Below are 17648 nucleotides of genomic sequence, written 5' to 3'. Positions count from 1 at the left end.
GCAAGCCCTAAGGCATCCTCCAGCCCTCCCAGGAACTGGAGCAGTGTCAGAGTTACCAGATGGACACAGATTGCTGGACACATTCCAGGCTTCCATCAGCTACCAAACTCAAAGGAACACAGCTGTGTAGAACGGGAATCAACCCTGGAACACCTCTCCTTCCTTCTGTGGCAAGGACAGCAGGGCCTGTGATGTCTCTCCCTTCCGGCGGGGCAGAGTGGAACTTCATGCCTTCATTCAGTCACACAAGCAGCTGAGAACCACTTGTGCAAATCACAGGCAAAGCAGTGGACATTTCCATCAACTCACTCCCCTACAAGAACGAAGGTGGAGTGAATACCAGGATCAATTTAGCAGCCATCTCTCTCCCAGAAACAGTGAACTAAACCTGAGGGGATTTCTGCTCCACCATTTTCACTCTAGTAACCTTATCTTAACCAAAGACCAAAATAATCCTCAGCCATTTCTGTTGTATTTGAGGGGGCAGAGCAAAGGTGATGGTCCACTCAGCCAAGGACTGTCTCTGGAGGAAAGGCAGGGAGCTGTTTCACTGTAACATACACCTCTGTGAGGCTGCAGCAGCTACTGTCTCACACTCAATTAAATCTCAGAAGCTAGGCCTCTCGTCCTCAAATGCTTTATCTTATCTACTTCTTATGTTAAAACATTTACCTTATCAGGTACCAGCGGGAATCCTGACCTGCAAGTGACAGAATTAATATATTTGTACTAGAGCTGCTATCAGCAAATCATAGCTCCATGCTCCACATTCCTCAGGGATTTAAAAACGCTACGTGGCGGAAGGCTTGTCAGTTCCGACAAGATAAAGGTTCACCAAGGGCTAGGACTCGTGGAGCAACTTGCTGTACAATCCCAAAATGCTGTAAACAAAGGCAGAGAACAGCCGCATTTCAGAACAGCATGAGCTGTGTGCCACAACGGGCAGCTGGGAAAGAGTTAATGTAACCACAGGGGACTTCACCCTGAAAGGTGCCAGGGTAGAACCATGCTGATGACAACCTAAATTACTCAGTTCCCCTTCATGAACAAATGGCTATTTGAATTCTGGAAATCAGATCATCTAATTTCCCTAGTGCTGATGTAATTGCAACTCAGATGTTCAATTACTTTTTTGTATTTCAGGACAAACTTTTAAAATGTTGTTTACAATGTTGTAGATAAAACACGGCCAGTCAGATCACAAGATGTCTGCTGTGTGACCAAGTGCTGCAGCCTGACAAGACTGAAGTTTTGTTGTTTGGATTATGCCTCTTTCACCCTTCAGCTGATGAGTATGATGCTCTCACAGACTTCTTCGCCCAGTTGGGAGTTACACACTTTTTTTGTGGGGGGTCGTTCCAAGAAGGGAAAGGAAAATTCTCTTCTGCAGTATGTGGAACCTAAACACAACAGTATAGTGCCAGTGCCTGAGAACCAGGAAGTGAAAATAACTAGGGACAAAAATAAAACCAACCAGTTTAGGTTTACGTCCAAGGTAAGTGAAAGTGCAAAATATAATTAGCATGAAGGACTCCCTAAAAAAATGATTTGACGTTTACTAAAGAGGCAGAAGGCAAGGATAAGGATTTTTTTTTTTTAAAGGCCCACTATGCTAGAAATTATAGGAACAGAAGTTTAACACCTTCTACTATTAAAATCAAACATTTTCAAAGTCAGCTGGCCTTATTTTGTCACTGGTTCCCCTGCCCTTGCACAATGCTGTAACATGAGCATTACAAACATGAGAGGGACTCAAAATCCAGACAAATTGCTTTAGAATGAAACTTTAGAAAGTCATGAAAATATTTCTGTTGACTGTAGGGTTTTATTTTTGGCCACAATGTGGCAGTTTCCCTTTTGAATATGCTCATCATGGCAGGATTGGACATGGCCATAATTCTAAAACTATTTTATGATTAATTCAGAAAAACATTTTATTCTCATTCTCTGAAGTTGTCTTTTGGACAGGGAGCTCCTAGAGTTTCCTCTGCTACCTAGAGGACGGGAGTTTTACAACAAAACTTCTTGCAAAGATGCAGGCTTCACGCAGTACAACCAGAGCTCACCGTGTGAGCAGAGCTGGTTGTTTATGTCTCCCTAGACTTTCCCCTCAGATGATAACTACAAACAGTGGAGACAGCTCCTTCTGGTACTTGTTTGTGCCAATAAACTGTAGTGTTGGGAACCCAGTAACTCCTTGCATGCAGGTTTATAAATGTTATCAATATGCTGCAAATTCTTTCATTAAGAGGAGGGGGAGAGACAACAAGGATTCAATACAGCCTCTGATCCCCACCACAATTCGCTCTCGCCTATTAGAAACAATGCTTATAGTTAGCACACACCAAAAGGCATCATCGTTAGACTGACTCAGTAACTCCTGAGTAATGATCCTGATGCTGGAGCCTTCAGCAATCTTGAGCCTCAGTTTCCCCATGTCTCATGGGAATAGCTGCTTTCCTATGTCACACGTTATGAGAATTCATGTTTGTAAATGTCTGAAGATGTGATTATCATCATCCCCATTTTACCAATGAGGAAACTGGGGCAGAAGTTGAGGCCCAATGCTGCAGAGTGAGTTGGTGCCAAAGCTGGGATTAGAACTCAGGTTCCCAGTCTTGGACTGACTCCCTCCCACACCCCACAATTCCCTTTCCGGAATTCCCAGTGTACAGCAGGTGCAGTTAGGACAGGAGCCGTTCCAAGGAATGCTGAGAATCAAAATGGCCGTACCTAGAACTGGATAATTCCTGTGCAGAAATTGCAGTATATCTGGCTGGATTGGAGCACAGCTGTCCAGAAGGGAAAGGCAGCTTTGCTGAGCCCTTTTTGTTTTACATTTATTCCACGAACACCCTCACGCTGTTAGAGAATCCCAGAACATTTATTGGATATATATTTCTACAAAAAACTTCAAGGTAGTCCGGGTTACCTTGTAACTCTCAAATTTACACTCAGTGAGTTCCAGGAGCAGGAAACTGGAGTCGCCAACAAGTCATTTCAGAGCTAGAGGAGTCCTCCAGACATCTTTTTGATTGAGTACCACATCTGTCAAGGTGATCAGTCATTACTGCATGAGGCAGCAGAGCCTCAGAGCATGGTGACTAGCTTGAAGCTCCCCACTTCTTTGGTGGGGACAACGTTGATGAAGGTTTTGTAAAGCACCACTCCTTTTGGTAGACGACAGATCACTTCCCTGCTCTCTTGGCTGCGGGGTGGTGGCACATAGACCTCCTTGGTGAATCGCACAATCCCATCCTCCAGAGCATAGAGAGTCTTGTTACAACCCATCCCCACCTGGAAGAGATGAACAGTATTGTGTTAGAAAGGGAAGGCGGTGTTTAGGTCACTATGTATCATTTAACCAAGTGGACCAAGCCACTAGTCTGATGGCCTGGCTTCAGCAATGGCCAGTACCTGATATTTCAAAGGAAGGCAATACACACAACACACTCAGGGAACTGCAGACAATTCTGCACACTGTGGGGGTGGGGAGGATTATTCTGATCCTGAAGCATGAGAACTGATTCCCTTAACTTCATGTGCAAAACTTTCAATAGTAATAGTCAAAATTCTCCAGTTGTTTACTAAATCTGGCTCATGCACTGACATGGTTTTGAATGAACTGTAGAAAGCGTTTGGTAATGAAACAATGATTTCAGGGTTCTATTGAATGCACCTGAGGAAACAGGGAAGAGCCTTGCTAGAGCTAAGGCTGGATTCTGCACTTCGCTGTGGAGAGCTATAATAGATGAAAAAGTAACTCACATGAGCCCCTGGCTGCCAGCGTATCATCCGTTGGGTGGCTAATGTATTGCCTGCATGAACAAAGGAACCTGCAACAGAGAGAGATGGATTCAGATTACAAAAGAAGCATCTCTATAGCCTGAGTGCTGGCAGAATGAGAACTGCTCAAGGGCTCACAAAGCCAGCATTGGTTGGGATGTTTCCTAAGGAGGAATTATCCCAAACTCTAAAAACATTTGAAGTAAGAATGCTCCTACCAGGGAATACAGGGCAGTTGATAAGCAATGGCAAAAAGCAGTTTTAGCCTTTGAAAAGATCAGTTTGAGGGCACAAGGCATTTTCTGTTTGCTGCAGGCATTTTTTTTATTGCCTTTTACATCAGTTTTTTCCATCAGCAAACCCACCCTAATTGTTAGGCACTCAGTTACAGGCATCTGTACTTTGGCTTCTACTAAGCCTCATAATTCTCCTCTTTATCAATACTTGAAATGCCCAGCTTCTGAGCACAGTGTGAGGGGAAAGGGCACTTAACTTATCAGGTGCCCCCTAGGGTGTTCCTCCTCCCAGATTCCCCAGAGACAAGTTAAATTAGAACCAAGGCATGTTTCTTATTGGTAATTTCAATTTCCTGCATGTAGGCAGATCTGGAAGCGAGCTTGTGTTACTCTAGCCTCCTGCTGGCTACTCTCACAATGGTGGTTATGTATGCAGTGTTGTTGTAGCCAATGGTGGTTAAACCTTCAGGTTTCTTTCTTTTGCAAAGAGTTACAAACAACCCCTCCCATCTGAACTCTGAAACACACAGCAGTTTCACGTGTAACAGTCCCTGATAACCAGGCAATAGGGGAGGGCACGTTCCAGAGCATATAAAGCAGCGGGCCAGACTGACTAACCGACCTTCTGTTTTCTTATAGCCATAGCGTTTCCCAGGACTGTGGCCACCAAGATTTTTTGAGCTGCCCCCACTCTTCTTGGATGCACATCGCACCACAACCGCAGTCACCTGCGGAGCAGCCAGAACTGTATTCGAAGGAAGAAAAATAAAAAAAGCTTTAAAAAAGTAATATCTACAACAATGAATTCAAAATGGGCAAATATTTACATTTCCTTTTAAATCAGGACAAAAATTAATTCAAAGCCCAGTCATGTCATTTCAAAACAAATGTTAAAGCCAAAGACAGAAAAAAGCCCTTGGAATAAATGTATAACAACGATAATTCATATTTAACCCATTGTATCTCTCCTGCACACAACCAAGTCGCACTTCAGAAAGCATCCCGCTACCTAAATGGAGTAGCAGAACTCTAAGCAGTGCATCTAAATGCAAACATTCTGCTATTAGTTGTGGCCATGCACTTTAAATCCTGAGCTACAGAAACAGTTACAGAAAACAGTCAGTGTAGCCAACTGATACAAGCACAGCACTGAAATTCAGGACACTTGGAGTTTATCTTCCATTAACTCACTCAGTGAACTTGAGACAAGTCACAAATATTGTATGCCCCAGTTTTCCCCATCTGTGAAATGGGTATTAATACTTAATCTCAAATTGTGAGGTTTAGTTAGTGTCTGTAAAAATGCACAGTTTCATGATCAAGACCCTGATACAGGACAGTATTTAATTGCTGTCCTGAATCGGGATAAATTTAAGCACATGCCCTAGTAGCCAAGGCCTGGGTTTAAAAAATAAAGTTGTAACAGTAAGTGATTCATCTTTCTCCTTCTTAGAACATGTCGCCTTTTCACATCACAAAGTTCTTCCATTAAAAACCAAATACACAAAATCCATTGTCAATAAATACATTCAAACATTTAAAATCAAGGAAGTCTGACCCTTTTGTGAATTCTACTTCATAAGAAGTGTCCTGGATATAATTAGTTATTTTTCATACAATCAACAGCCAGTTTCCCTTTACTCTAAATCCTTCTATTCAGATGTCTAAGTAGTGTGTTACTGAACCGTGGTTGCCACAAGTGTCTCATTTCCTTATTCAAAAATAGCAATAGCACATTATAACACATACTCTGCAAATCACAAAGATTTGGGGGGAGGATGTCTTTATAAAGAACAATGTATTACATTTGTTTAGAATACATTAAGTAAAAGAAAGGGGCTGTGACTTTAATTAGAGAAATAGCAGCGGAATGGGGAAAGAAAATAATGGGATTATAGAGCTCCTGGCAGAGTATTTTTACTAGATTGGGATTAAATTTAATCCTTATCTAAGAAACTAACTACCTTTGTTTGATCTCCAATGTAATTATTTTATATTTTAAATCATACTGTGCACTGGTACAGTATCTCATGTGAGGACATCAAAGCACTTTACAAATATCAGTTAAAACCACATCACATCAAGTGTAGTAGGAAAGTATTTACATTTTATAGATGGGTAAACTAAAACACAAAGCTTAAGGGATTTGCTCAAACTCACTATGAACTGGTGACAGAATTCAGAAGTTTTGAGCCCCTCCTGGAGAATGCCCTGTCAGCAGCTCTCTGTTTTTTATTAGGAGAGGATTTTAAGCTTGAGCACCACTGCTGACTGTAAATGGAGCAGCACAGCACAGAGAGAGTGGCAGTCTCACAAATGAGCAGATCCCCACGTTATTTAGGTTTAGTTTGCTTCATTTTGGTCAAAACCAGCCTCTTAAACTCCATGTGAAACCCAAACAGCAGTCAGTGCACATCACAGACACACAGAAAATGAAACTACGAGTCATTGGTCTGACTTCCAGCCATCTCGCTTGCCCTCATAGTAACAGCAGCGAAGGTTCCATGGCCTCTTATGAAAAATTCTGAGACTCAATCACGTGATGTGGTGGTTGGAAATGTGTGTGAAATCTCCTGGGTGAAACAATGCCAGGCCCCCTACTTCAAAAAAATTTCCAGTCCAATACACCATCTTCTTCCTCCAAGTCCCTGTTTTCTTCCACTTTAGCCCAGCGCCTATCAACCCAGTACAGTTCCCTTTCCATAATATTTGACGGACTCTCCCCTAGGTGGCTTCTCTACCAGGCAGCTGTCCCTCAAACTGCAATAGAGATTGGTGTCCTATTGCCTCTGGCTATAAGATGGTGAGTTGAAAGTTTACAGGGGGCTTTTTTCTTTTTGTTGGGAGGGGATGGGGCCCTGCAGTGAAAATTGGTTTTCGAGGCCTGCTCAAAAATGTTAAGATCAGCCTCCAGCCTAAGGCCAAGCTGGTTGCTGCATACTAAAGCAGTTGTTGCACCACTGAGCCCCCACCCCCCTAAATCCTGTGGTCCCTGCTACAAAAGGAACTTCCCTCCTGTGTCTACCAGCCAGTGGACATGGGGGACACATTATACAATCCCCTGTTGGCCACTCCAGGAGCGCAAAAGAGGCGGTGGTGACGTTCATGCTGCTGCTCTATCAAAAGGAAGCCCTGCAGCTGCTGCAACCCTATGGTCCGTACCTCCTCAGATCCAGCTTTGAATCTGAACAGGGAGCTCACATTTGAGAGCGAAACTAGCAGCCACTCCCTGATCCAGACTTCCTATAGCCAAAGCTTCCTAAACCCCAGCTGACCAACTCCTCCACCTGACTTGCCCCACATGTTAAGCAGGGGAGACCATCCATTTTAAGAACCAGTGGCCCCATCTGACCTCCTAGCCCACAACCAGTTTCAAAGAGAAATGGAGATTAGGAAGTGGGCATGCTGTGGATGGCAGGGAGGGAAAGGGGCAACAGACTTTTTTAAATGAGAACTTGGATTTTCCTTTTGGGGCACAAAGGCTGCTACGTTAAAGGGCCCACCTGAACCCATTCCAATTCATCAGTTAACAGTAAAAAAAAAATAAACCTGACCTGGTGCAGAAGGATTCCCTACTACACACTATTCAAGAGGCCAATGAGTGTAAAACCAAAGTAACTCCACTGAAGTCAATATGCAACCAGGGATATGTAACATATGCCTACTTCCTCCCATGTCAGATCTTATGTACGTTGGGCCAGCTCTACTCTCAGGTAGACAGATGTAAGAACCAGAGTAACTTCAGTGACTTCACTAATTCTAATGATGTCACTGGCAGCAGAACGAGCCCAACCTATAAGAACTGGCATGGGTAGATGTGCATGGCACAGAGATTTTAATGTCCCATACCTGGCAGAACGATATACTTTTATTAGTCCTATTAGCTCATCAGACTACTCTAACTTCAGATGCTCTGCTAGGGATCAGGGCATGATACAGAACTCTAGACAGAGTGCTCAATGGGCAAAAAAGGGGTAGCTAAAGAGAGAGGGAAGGAAGGGGGACAATGGCTGTTAATAATACCTAGCTCTTCTATAGTGCTTTTTATCCACTGACCTCAAAGTGCTTTACAAAGGTATCTGGCACCTATGGGCACATGTACAACCTTGTCGCTAGATCACAGCTGGTACCCAGTCCACAACTACCTCTCTGTGCCACCCTTCCTGAGATCATCCACGTTTTCAACTTTCATTGGCCCCAGCATCACTTCTGAAGGCCTAGGCAGCCTCCCGTTAGGCTGTAACCACTACACACCTGTGACACAAAGAGATGGCGCCACAACAGCCCCCCTGCCCGCTTCTGGGACTACGAGCCCACAGGCTAGTTAGCGGGCCCGGGGGCTCACGGCCTTCCACACACACAAGGGCGGCGGGCGCACCCGGGGAAAGGGCGATTTCCTACCCCCGCCTGGGCTGCACTTAGACCAGGGTGGGCGAGGCCCACCCAGCCCCCTGAGTCCCCCCCCCCGCTGCCTCGCCCCAGACGGACCCCGCCTCTAACTCTCCGCTTCCCAGGGCCAAGCCCTGCCCCCAGCCCCGTCTCCCCCAGGTCTCTCCTCCCGGGTGCGGACGCGCTGCGCTCCCCTCCCCCCCCGACTCACGCAGCCTGTTCACCGCCACCAAGCCCCGCAGTCGCCCCAGCTCCGCCATCTTCCTGCACCACCGCTTCCGCTTCCGGGGGGGCGGCTTCCGCTTCCGGCGCAAGATTTCCGGTCAAAGACGGAGAGGAGGCGGCCGGTTTCAGTGTGAGGGCGGGGCCAGAGCAAAGGCCGCGGCCAAGACTCGGACGCCTGGGTTCTCTCCGCGGGGGTGGGGAGACGGCGGCACGGACCCTCCCCGGGTCGCCTCAGCGGGCGGGTGGCTCCCTCGGCCATCGCCTCTCCGCGGACTTGGCCCCCCGTGTCCCCCCAGCCCGCCTCGGGGGTATCCTGCGCTCACGGGGAACCCGCCCTGGCGGCTCGTGCCGGGGGGAGAGGCCCCTCCTGGCCGTCAATTGGCGTATTGCTCTGGGTCTTGAAGCCCGAGATCTAGTCGCACCTCTCTGCGGAATTAGGTTGTGGCTGGTCAGGAAGTTACCCGGCCCCTTCAGGGTCCCCGCCACAGCCCGGGGACTGTCTGGAGCCGGCTCCTCATTGCTCTGCTTCCCGTTCCTAGGTGCTGCGTGCAGCTCGTTAGAAGGCACTGACTGACCACGATGTCCTTGGAGTCGGATGAGGGCGACGTCGAGGACCTGCCAAACTTCACTTTCCTAAAGCAACAGCCTCCTGCGGTAAAAAGCAGCAGCAGCCGCCGCTGGCAGCCTCCTTCAGAGGAGAGAGTTGTGGTGGTCTGCAGCTCTGACTCTGAGGAGTCCTCTCCTCCTTCCCCGGGGTTGGAAAAGTTCCCTGGCAGCCAGGATTCAGACCGAGCCAGCTCTTGTAAGGATGTGATTGCAAGGCTAAGCAGTGAGAGTGAGGAGGAAGAGGAGATAATCCCCTTGTCTGAAAGGCTAAGGGGAAAATTGGTGAACAACAAGTCCTCCAAAACTAGTATTTTGCTTTCTGAGGCCCAGCAACTGAGTAGCTGTGATGCAGTGTGTAAAGCTAGGGGTACTGTGCTCCATCAGAACTATGAACAAGATGTTACTGACTGCAGAGAACAGTTGCTGCCAAAGGCTTCTGACACCCAGACAAGAACCCCTGGCTCATCCTGGGAAGTGTCAGATAGTGACCAAGATGATGCCATACAGGATTCCAAGAGGATACCTTTGCACCAGCCTCTAGTTTGTCTGTCAGACTCTCCAGCCCGGAGTAGCAGGTCTCTGGTGGCACAGGCAAGTTCAGAAATGTCCCCTCCTCAGAAGAAGTCAAAACACAGCCAGGAGGAGAGAGAGAGGGCTCGTCAGGCTGTGTTGCAGAGGAGGAGAGAGCGGGAAGTGCAGAAGGGGCAGCGGGAGCAGGAGCGAGAGAGGAAAAAGGCACTTGCCAATATGCTGAAGGCCCAGCGACCAGAAGAGTGCCTGAAATACATAACAGTGGTGCTGGATCCAGGTAGCATTCCTTACCTTTTTTTTCAGCCTTGAATTAAATGACAGCCCTCATTGTGGACCCCTGACCTTTGCACCCATCTCAGTTCTCTTACAGGTAGAAGGTGGTGCGCAAGTCCTCAGTGCTTTGCAGTCCATGAACTGTGGCTGTGTGATTGAGAGTCAGGCTGTTCCCTGTAGCATCACCTGGAGGAGGAGGAGGGCTGGGTCATCTCAGGTAGGGGACCACAATGTCTGAAGTTTACACCTTTTTCTTCCTCTTTGCTTAGCACGTGGGGTTGTGTTGCCTGGTGATCTGCAGTTACTGGTGGTAGCCTTGTGTCTGTCTGTGAGCTACTGAGAGAATCTTAAAATGAGACTGACTTATTTTTGGTCTTTCCCTGGCATGCAAAACTTCATTTCCCACTCGTTCTCACTAGCTCTTCTTCTCCATACTATCAGGTATCAGGGGATAGCCGTGTTAGTCTGTATCCACAAAAATAACAAGGATACAGTAACAATAACAATAAGGGGCACCTTAAAGACAGATTTATTTGAGCATAAGCTTTCGTGGTAAAAAACCCCACTTCTGGTTTTTACCCATGAAAGCTTATGCTCAAATAAATCTGTTAGTCTTTAAGGTGTCACCGGACTCCTTGTTGTTTCTCCATACTGTGTAACTAAAAACTCCAAGACTTACCTTTCCCATCTCATCTCTTTTCCAGTCCCAGTAACTCTGGCTACTTTCTTCTCAATCTTCCTCTGAGCCACCTTTCTCATTTCTGAAGGAAGATTTAGATTTCCCCTTTGTTTCCTCTGTTTGGAGTGCCACAGAATTCTGCTCCCAGATGTACCTGTCTTTGTTTCTTATTTCTGTGATCCCACCCCCAGGTTTAACCTTTTGGCATTATTTCTAGTGAGATAACACCGATTTCTACACCTGATTTGACACTGTCTAACTGCTTGCTATGGTTCTGTCAGCTCCTGGTTGACTTTACTGCTGAATGCTTCAGAAATTAGTCTTCCTCCTGCGTTAAAACTCCTTTAGTGATTTCAGAGACGTGGAATAAACCTGGACCATAAGCCTTGGTTGCCAGGGCAGAAATCTTGGAATGTTATCTTTCATCTGAACTCTTTCTGTTTTGCCTCTCCCTTGAGACAGTGCCAGTCCTTGTCTTGGCCTTACTCCTCTGAAATGCTTAACTGCACCTTTATTCCCATTCTGGATTATTCTAAATCCCTCTCTTATGGTCTTCTTAAATCTCAGCTATGCTCTAGCCAGACTACTTTTCCTCCCAGAAGTGGAACCGTTACATCCCCATCCTCCATGCTACCTTTGTGGACTTCTTATCCATCTTTGAATTCAATTTGAAATTCCTTTGCTGGTATTCAGACTTATCCATAGACATTCTCTCCACAGAACTTCTGACCTTGTGCCCATCTACTTCCCCAATCACTCACTCCTCTCTCTTGTTCTCATCCCTCTCCAGAAGGGTAGCTGTTGTTCACTTTGATCTGGATCTTGTTCCCCTCGCTCCAGGCCACTGTCCCACTTCCCATTGTTGAATCTTTCCTACTAGTGACTCTCTGTAACACAGATTGATACGATCTATTAATCCTATATAAACACAATGAATTGTCCATGTCCTCAAACCCTTCTTTCTGCTCAGCTCTTTTAATGTTCTCCACTTTGGTGTCGCGTTTCTCTGCTCTCTACAGCCACACTGGTCTCTTGCTGTTCCCAGCCTTTTGCATGCTCTTGCTCTCAGATTACTAATAAACTGATGCCGCATGTGCACTATAAAACTCATCAGCAGTCTGAGTAACTCTGCCCTTCTGCCTCCTTTTAGTGACCGTGGCAATGAGCAGGAGCATCAACTTAAGGGAGATGGGTCATTAACAAGCTCTCAGACTGAAATGTTTCATCTGTGGCTAAAACACTGGATATATGTGAAGATAGGATCAGAATAGGATCGCTTTCATAAATACCTTGAATTCAGTACGTATTCAACTCTGGGCAGGTTGAAGAAGGCAGCTGGATAGAAGAACCCAATATCCTGGTTCTGCTTCGCCTGGAGGATTTTGTATCCATGATCTACAGCTACAGGCAGGTGAGGCTGCTCGTGGTTTCTATGTGCTGTCCAAACGTGCCTTGCTCAAACAGTTGGGTTACCCATTTCTCTTTTTACAGCCGTTTGTTTTGGAGTCTTAAGGCAAATAATAATTTTCCTGTTTTAAAACCATATGAATGTCCAGTGTTGTCAAGCCTTCCGAACTGGCGAAATGGAACCTCCCGCTCTCCCTCGCCTGCCCCATTGCTGCTGTATTGGAAGAAGGCCTTGGGAGTGCAGACATTTCTCTGCATGTTGAGGGGTTTGACTTAACTGCAGCGCTGGAACCTGAGACTTCAGTTCTGCAAGTGGATCAGCATGTGCAAACCCTTACATCTGCACAGTTCCAGTTGCAGGATTGGGGCCTGAGGTTGCTCTTTGCTAGTGTTGTCCTGGACTGTATGGTTCCAAGGGGGTTTAAATGCTATTTTCTGGCTCTCGTTGCAGGAAGTCCAGGGTGGCACAGAAGGACCGAAAGAGACTTTACGGAGCTTCGTAGCTTGTGTCATGGAGAGAGCTCCTAGGAAAACTCTAGCGCTGGCTGTAGTTGAACTAGAAAAATATTTCAGGTTAGAATTCTTCCTTCAGAGATTTCTATGCTGTTTCTTGCAGGATAAATGCTGGCAATGGCCACAGCTAGAATGCCATAGGTGTTCTGCATCATTACTTGTATTTCCTGCTGGCGTAGGCTGAAACATAAAAAACAGCCGGAAGAGCCTCTGTAACCAGAGTTCCGTCACTGTTTTATACAGCATCTCCTACTGGGGACAGCTGGTAACTGTGAGCTCCCCAGCAGCCTGCACTCCTGCACCATTTCTACAATGCCTTCTGCTGGCACTGGAGCAGATGAGGACTCCTGAGCTATTCTTTCTCTTCTCAGATCTCACAAAGTTCAGTCCCGGAAGAAGCTGCGGCAGGCAGTGCTGAATGGAAGCCAAGTAGAAGGACAAAGGAAACGGAAAAAACGGAAGGAAAAGGGGGATTCTGGCCCAGAGCTGTCCAGGGTGGAAGTGGAAGAAGTGGGTAAACTTGGAGCATTGTTCTCCTTTCCTGGCTCTCTCGATGATTTAGCATTTTACCTGAGTAGACCCACTCTGTGGTGAGGGGAATTCAACACTCTTTAATACGTGAGTTTGTGGGTAGAACCTTTCAGCCTCAGCTCTCTACCATAGGCAAAGAGGAACTGACCTGAACATATCTAATAGAAACAGGATAGGCCCAGGGATTCTGATGTTAGGGAGAATCAGGTACTTGGTTTTTTGTCTCTTTTGGCTGTGTTGTCTAGGTGCATTCTCTCACATTCTCCTTGCTGCTAGAGAGGCAGCCTGAATGAGATGGAGACTTTCATCTGTGATTAGTTGCTAGAGGACCCTAATGCTGCACGTGCATCCCATCTCCCTGGAGACCAGGGTGTCTCCTCCATGTCAATTCCAGATGTCATTCCCTTTTTGTACATCTCTGATGTAACACCCATCATTCTTCACAGCCCAGTGGATAACCCTAACCAGAGTGTGTGCAGTAGGTGACAATGAACACTGGATGGGGTAAATGGTGCAAAACGGGCCTGTCCATGGAGACGTTAATCTGCTGCAACTGAAATTGCAATAAATTGGCATGCAGCACGTTTTTCTAAAGAACAACTCGAGAGGCAATGGATAGAACATCCCAAACTGTATCTTTTAATGCTTCAAACTAGCCATTCCTAAGTGGGTGAGCTGGCTGACTGGAGGCAGCCTCCTTGTTCTACAGTAGGTTGCAATAAGGGACTGGGGCAGTGTCCCAAAAACACCTTGCCACCTCTGATGCTAAGTGCTATGAAGGCCCCTGTCGCGCCACAATCTTGTATGTGTTGTTTGGTTTCTTGATCAACTGTGGCTGTTTTCAGAGGCTTGTTGGGTTCGTGTCCCCTCCCAAAACATCCCCTAAATGTTTGACCTAGGCAAAAAGGGTAGGGATTGGACCTGAGGCTGGTGTGTGCTGAGGGAGAGGGGGATGAGTCACCTCACTCACTTTTGGGCCCTATCTTGTCTACAGGCATTGGTGGATCTGCAGCTTCACACAGGAGTCCAGGTTCGAATCCTTGAGAGTTGGAAGGAACTTGGAGACTTTGCCAGTATGTTCACCAAAGCTGTAGCTGAAGCACCATTCAAGTGAGTGAGCATATGGGATTTATTTTTTAAGATAACTTGCTTTTGGAGATATCCTCAGGAGAAGCCTCATTTCCATGAGTATTGGAGGGGAATATACAGCCTTACTTCAGTGCTACACAGTATAGTACTTTCTTCACTGCAAAAAAGAGGGTGTGTTCTTAACTCAAGTTAGCTAACTTAGGTTCAACTAGCAGTGAAGACACAATGGCTCCGCTTTAACTTGGGTAAGCAGCATGAGTTAAAGCCTGTAGGGCAGCCTGGGGTTGAACTTGTGTTGCTAACCTGAGTTAAAAGCTGAGTTGCAGTGTCTTTGTTGCTACTTTAACCTGAGTTAAGAATACACTTTTTTCGCAGTGAGGAGACCTCCTCAAAGACCAGGCAGTACTGAGCAGCCACTGATGAGGTGCCTTAAAACCAACAACGTTAGTGCCTCTTGCATTGAAACAGGTGGTGCATTGGGCTACAGCCCCTAGAGCTTGTTTCTCCTCGTCAGTGTTGGAGTCTGATTTGAGAGAGGGTGTCAAGCAAAGATCTTCTTTTCAATCTGTGTTTGGAGGTGGAAAGGGGATATAAAGAAGGAGGGCTGTGCCCTCTAGCTGGATTCAGTCACTACAGCACCAGCTTTTATGCTTCACCTGAAAATATTTGTGATTTGAGAGATGTCACTGGGGCAGAATCCCCGTTTAGTAGATGATCATAAGACACACTGTTGTAATTATGTTCTCACAGGTCATTCCCCAGCAATGTAAAGTTGAACCCCATACTAGCACACTCATCACAGCAGCTTCACTGTCTGTCTCACAATAACATCCGTGAAAACACACACACCTTTAAAATGCTTTTTTATGCTGCTTATAACATCTCTTTGACAGCTTGCATTCTGTTTCCCCAGATTGCATGTGCATTGGTTTGTTGCAGGGTTGCTCATAGTGCTGGGCCATTAGTATCAAGAGTAAAAAGCACAGATTATTTGGGCCAGTGTCTGCCCTACACCCAGTTCCTTTTGTGCTGCTGAAAGGGGGCCTGAGGCTGCTCTTGCTAAGAGGAATCTCTGGGTAGCACAAAGCCAGTATAGCTGCCTCTGTGCCCTTTGTTATAGCCAGCCTGCTTCTAATGTGCCACACTCTCTGGTTATTTTCCACCTAAATAAAAGGATCTTGCTAACACTTGTATGGCAGGTAAGTCAGATTTTGCACATCTACCTTGATACTATTGATCTCTCTAATTCTCTGCTGGATATGAGGCTTCCCTGCTCTGTGGCCATTGTTTCTCTCTCCAGTTATCATCTGTTGAGAGATGCAAAAGATAAGTTTTGTGATTGTTTTGTTCACCTTCCCTTCTGTGCCCTCTGCAGGCAAGAGCGAGAGAAGACTGGCTTCTCCTTCTACCTGGAGAGTGAGTGGTGTAGGGGAGTGAAGGTGGACCGCTCAGGGAAGGGACTCTCGCAGGTTTGGAAGAGGCAGATCCAACAGTTCAACCGGGTCAGTCTGGAGATGGCCAGCGCCATTGTAGCCGCATACCCTTCTCCTCTGCTTCTGGATCAGGTAAGGGTGATCTACAGTTTTTGATACAATTGTGCACACACAGCTACTAATGCAAAGAATGTTACATGTGTTAAATAACTTCACAGAGATTAATTCTGAGATATTGATCCCATGTCAGCTTAGAATACTTTGTTTGAAACACCCAGTCCCGTCATGGCAAACACTTTGTACTTCCATAGCGCCTTTCATTGGTGACTCTCAAAACACTTCCAAAGGTGGCCCTTATCCCCATTTTACAGAAGAGAAAAGTGAGGCACGGATTGTAATCCAGCCCCAGCACTCCAATGAGTTAGTGACAGAGCCAGGAATAAAACTCCAGTCTCCTACTTCCTCTGCTCTAAGCATTAGATTGCAAGTGAGGGAGTTGCTGACAACAAGAAGGGGAGCTGTTTTTATAGGACACCAGAGTAATCTGTGGAAAAACTGGGACTGCTTGATAGGGTCTTTTCCTGTTCACTCCTCCTCTCCCCCCCCCCCCCCCAAAAAAAAAAAAAGAATATTTGAAATAGTTAGTGCTAGTTCATAAGGAACCTTCGCTTGTGCTTCTGGGAGGAGGTATCTTGAGCCTGAATGTTTCAGACGTGAGGCACGTCTGTGTATGAAAATTAATCTGGAATAAAGCAGGGTGTGAATTTAAAGCAGACTGACTATTCCTGATTAATCAATGTGTGGATGCTTTGATCCACTTCTAAAGTGGATTGAACTAATTTGGAATAAGAGCATCTACACTTGAATGCAAGTGATGGAAGAAATTACTTCTCTGCATCCATTGGCTTTGGCAGAAGGTCACAGACTGGCATTCAGAGCAGAATGAAGCTATTGAGAGGAGATCTGTCTTACTGAAGTTCATACCCTCACTTGCTTGAATAAGTATTCCCGTTGCAGAGAGGGAAAATGAATCTCCAGTCCTGCATAAGTAAAGCAGCGCTGGCTGTTCTAGATGTATCCAGGCTGCACATTTCTTTCTGTTGCAGTTGTGTTCATGGCACAGTCCTTAACAGTGCACATAGTCTGTATGTATTGAATTCCTGCTGACAGTGGGTGCTGCTTCTTGGCTACCAAGTGAGGTCTGGTGGGAGAACTGATGAAAGGAGTGTAAAACATGAAAGGCTGAAGCAGTGAAGGAGCCCTTCCCCTCTGTCCTTTTGAGGACAAAGGAACGTGACAATGGATGAAATCACCATTCCTTTGTACTGTTTTTAGGCCTATTGTAGATGCCTTTCAGAGCGGGAGCAACAGAACATGCTCGCTGACATACCTGTGCGCCGTGGCAATGGTGTAACTGCCACGTCGCGGCGGATTGGACCAGAACTCTCCAAACGGATTTACCTGCAGATGACCTCACACCATCCTGATCTCTCTTTGGATGTCACGGGCTAGCCCAAGAGAACATGGATTTTACTGGTTGCCTGGTTAAACATATTCATCTCCCTTCTAGGAAGAAAAGTGTATTAACTAATAAATGGAATCATGGGTCTTGCTTGTAAAGACTTGAAATCTCCTGTTTTTGAAGCCTGCAATGGAGAACACCTGCCCTGGGGCACAAGGATGCCTGAAGTGCTCTACAGGTGGTGTTTTCAGAAGGCACTGCAATGTTTTCCTTAGCCAAGGTGCTGTGCTACTGCCCTCAAGTGCAGTAGTGATAGTTTCTTTCTGTCTGTGATAAATTGTATTATCTGTCCTGGGAATAAATTTTCTCTACTCTTTGAAGTAGGAGGTTTGCTCTAGGCCCTATTAGGATTGCTGTACAGGGCCAGCTCTCCTCTACAAGCCAAGCTTTTTCTTTTTTTCTTTAAAGAAATCAGCTGCTACTATTTG

General features: G+C 46.1%; 2 protein-coding genes across 3 annotated transcripts; one reads left to right on the top strand and one right to left on the bottom strand.

The window, feature by feature from the left end:
• Positions 1-2865: 2865 nt before the first annotated feature.
• Positions 2866-8730, bottom strand: MRPL27 (mitochondrial ribosomal protein L27). The gene is made up of 4 exons (XM_073311388.1): positions 8623-8730; positions 4645-4767; positions 3769-3836; positions 2866-3297 (listed from the first exon to the last, which is right to left on the bottom strand). Exons 1-4 carry the CDS (start codon positions 8669-8671, stop codon positions 3091-3093), a joined length of 447 nt encoding a protein of 148 aa, XP_073167489.1. The 5' UTR covers positions 8672-8730; the 3' UTR covers positions 2866-3090.
• Positions 8722-17318, top strand: EME1 (essential meiotic structure-specific endonuclease 1). Of its 2 annotated transcripts, none has more exons than XM_073311379.2 (9): positions 8722-9074; positions 9176-10050; positions 10133-10263; positions 12047-12136; positions 12584-12705; positions 13017-13155; positions 14171-14286; positions 15641-15830; positions 17034-17318. In XM_073311379.2, the coding sequence occupies exons 2-9, from the start codon at positions 9216-9218 to the stop codon at positions 17208-17210; spliced, it is 1800 nt and encodes a 599-aa protein (XP_073167480.2). In that variant the 5' UTR covers positions 8722-9074; positions 9176-9215; the 3' UTR covers positions 17211-17318. The 2 variants fall into 2 exon arrangements, with proteins under 2 accessions (XP_073167480.2, XP_073167481.2); XM_073311380.2 differs by having other exon boundaries at positions 8745-8766.
• The last annotated feature ends 330 nt before the right edge of the window (positions 17319-17648 follow it).

Source organism: Lepidochelys kempii, chromosome 14 (genome assembly GCF_965140285.1).
Source record: "Lepidochelys kempii isolate rLepKem1 chromosome 14, rLepKem1.hap1, whole genome shotgun sequence".
NCBI lineage: Eukaryota > Metazoa > Chordata > Testudines > Cheloniidae > Lepidochelys > Lepidochelys kempii.
This window is presented reverse-complemented; position numbering and strand designations above follow the sequence as displayed.

What these genes read in the sequence shown, in the direction of transcription:
- MRPL27 (XM_073311388.1), bottom strand. Translation starts at nt 8,671, where the DNA reads ATGGCGGAGCTGGGGCGACTGCGGGGCTTGGTGGCGGTGAACAGGCTG. An exon ending in TGGCTATAAGAAAACAGAAG is followed by an intron (nt 3,837 to 4,644) that starts GTCGGTTAGTCA and finishes TCTCTGTTGCAG; the next exon opens with GTTCCTTTGTTCATGCAGGC. An exon ending in GCTGGCAGCCAGGGGCTCAT is followed by an intron (nt 3,298 to 3,768) that starts GTGAGTTACTTT and finishes CATCTCTTCCAG; the next exon opens with GTGGGGATGGGTTGTAACAA.
- EME1 (XM_073311379.2), top strand. Translation starts at nt 9,216, where the DNA reads ATGTCCTTGGAGTCGGATGAGGGCGACGTCGAGGACCTGCCAAACTTC. An exon ending in AACAGTGGTGCTGGATCCAG is followed by an intron (nt 10,051 to 10,132) that starts GTAGCATTCCTT and finishes CACCCATCTCAG; the next exon opens with TTCTCTTACAGGTAGAAGGT. An exon ending in CTCCTCTGCTTCTGGATCAG is followed by an intron (nt 15,831 to 17,033) that starts GTAAGGGTGATC and finishes TACTGTTTTTAG; the next exon opens with GCCTATTGTAGATGCCTTTC.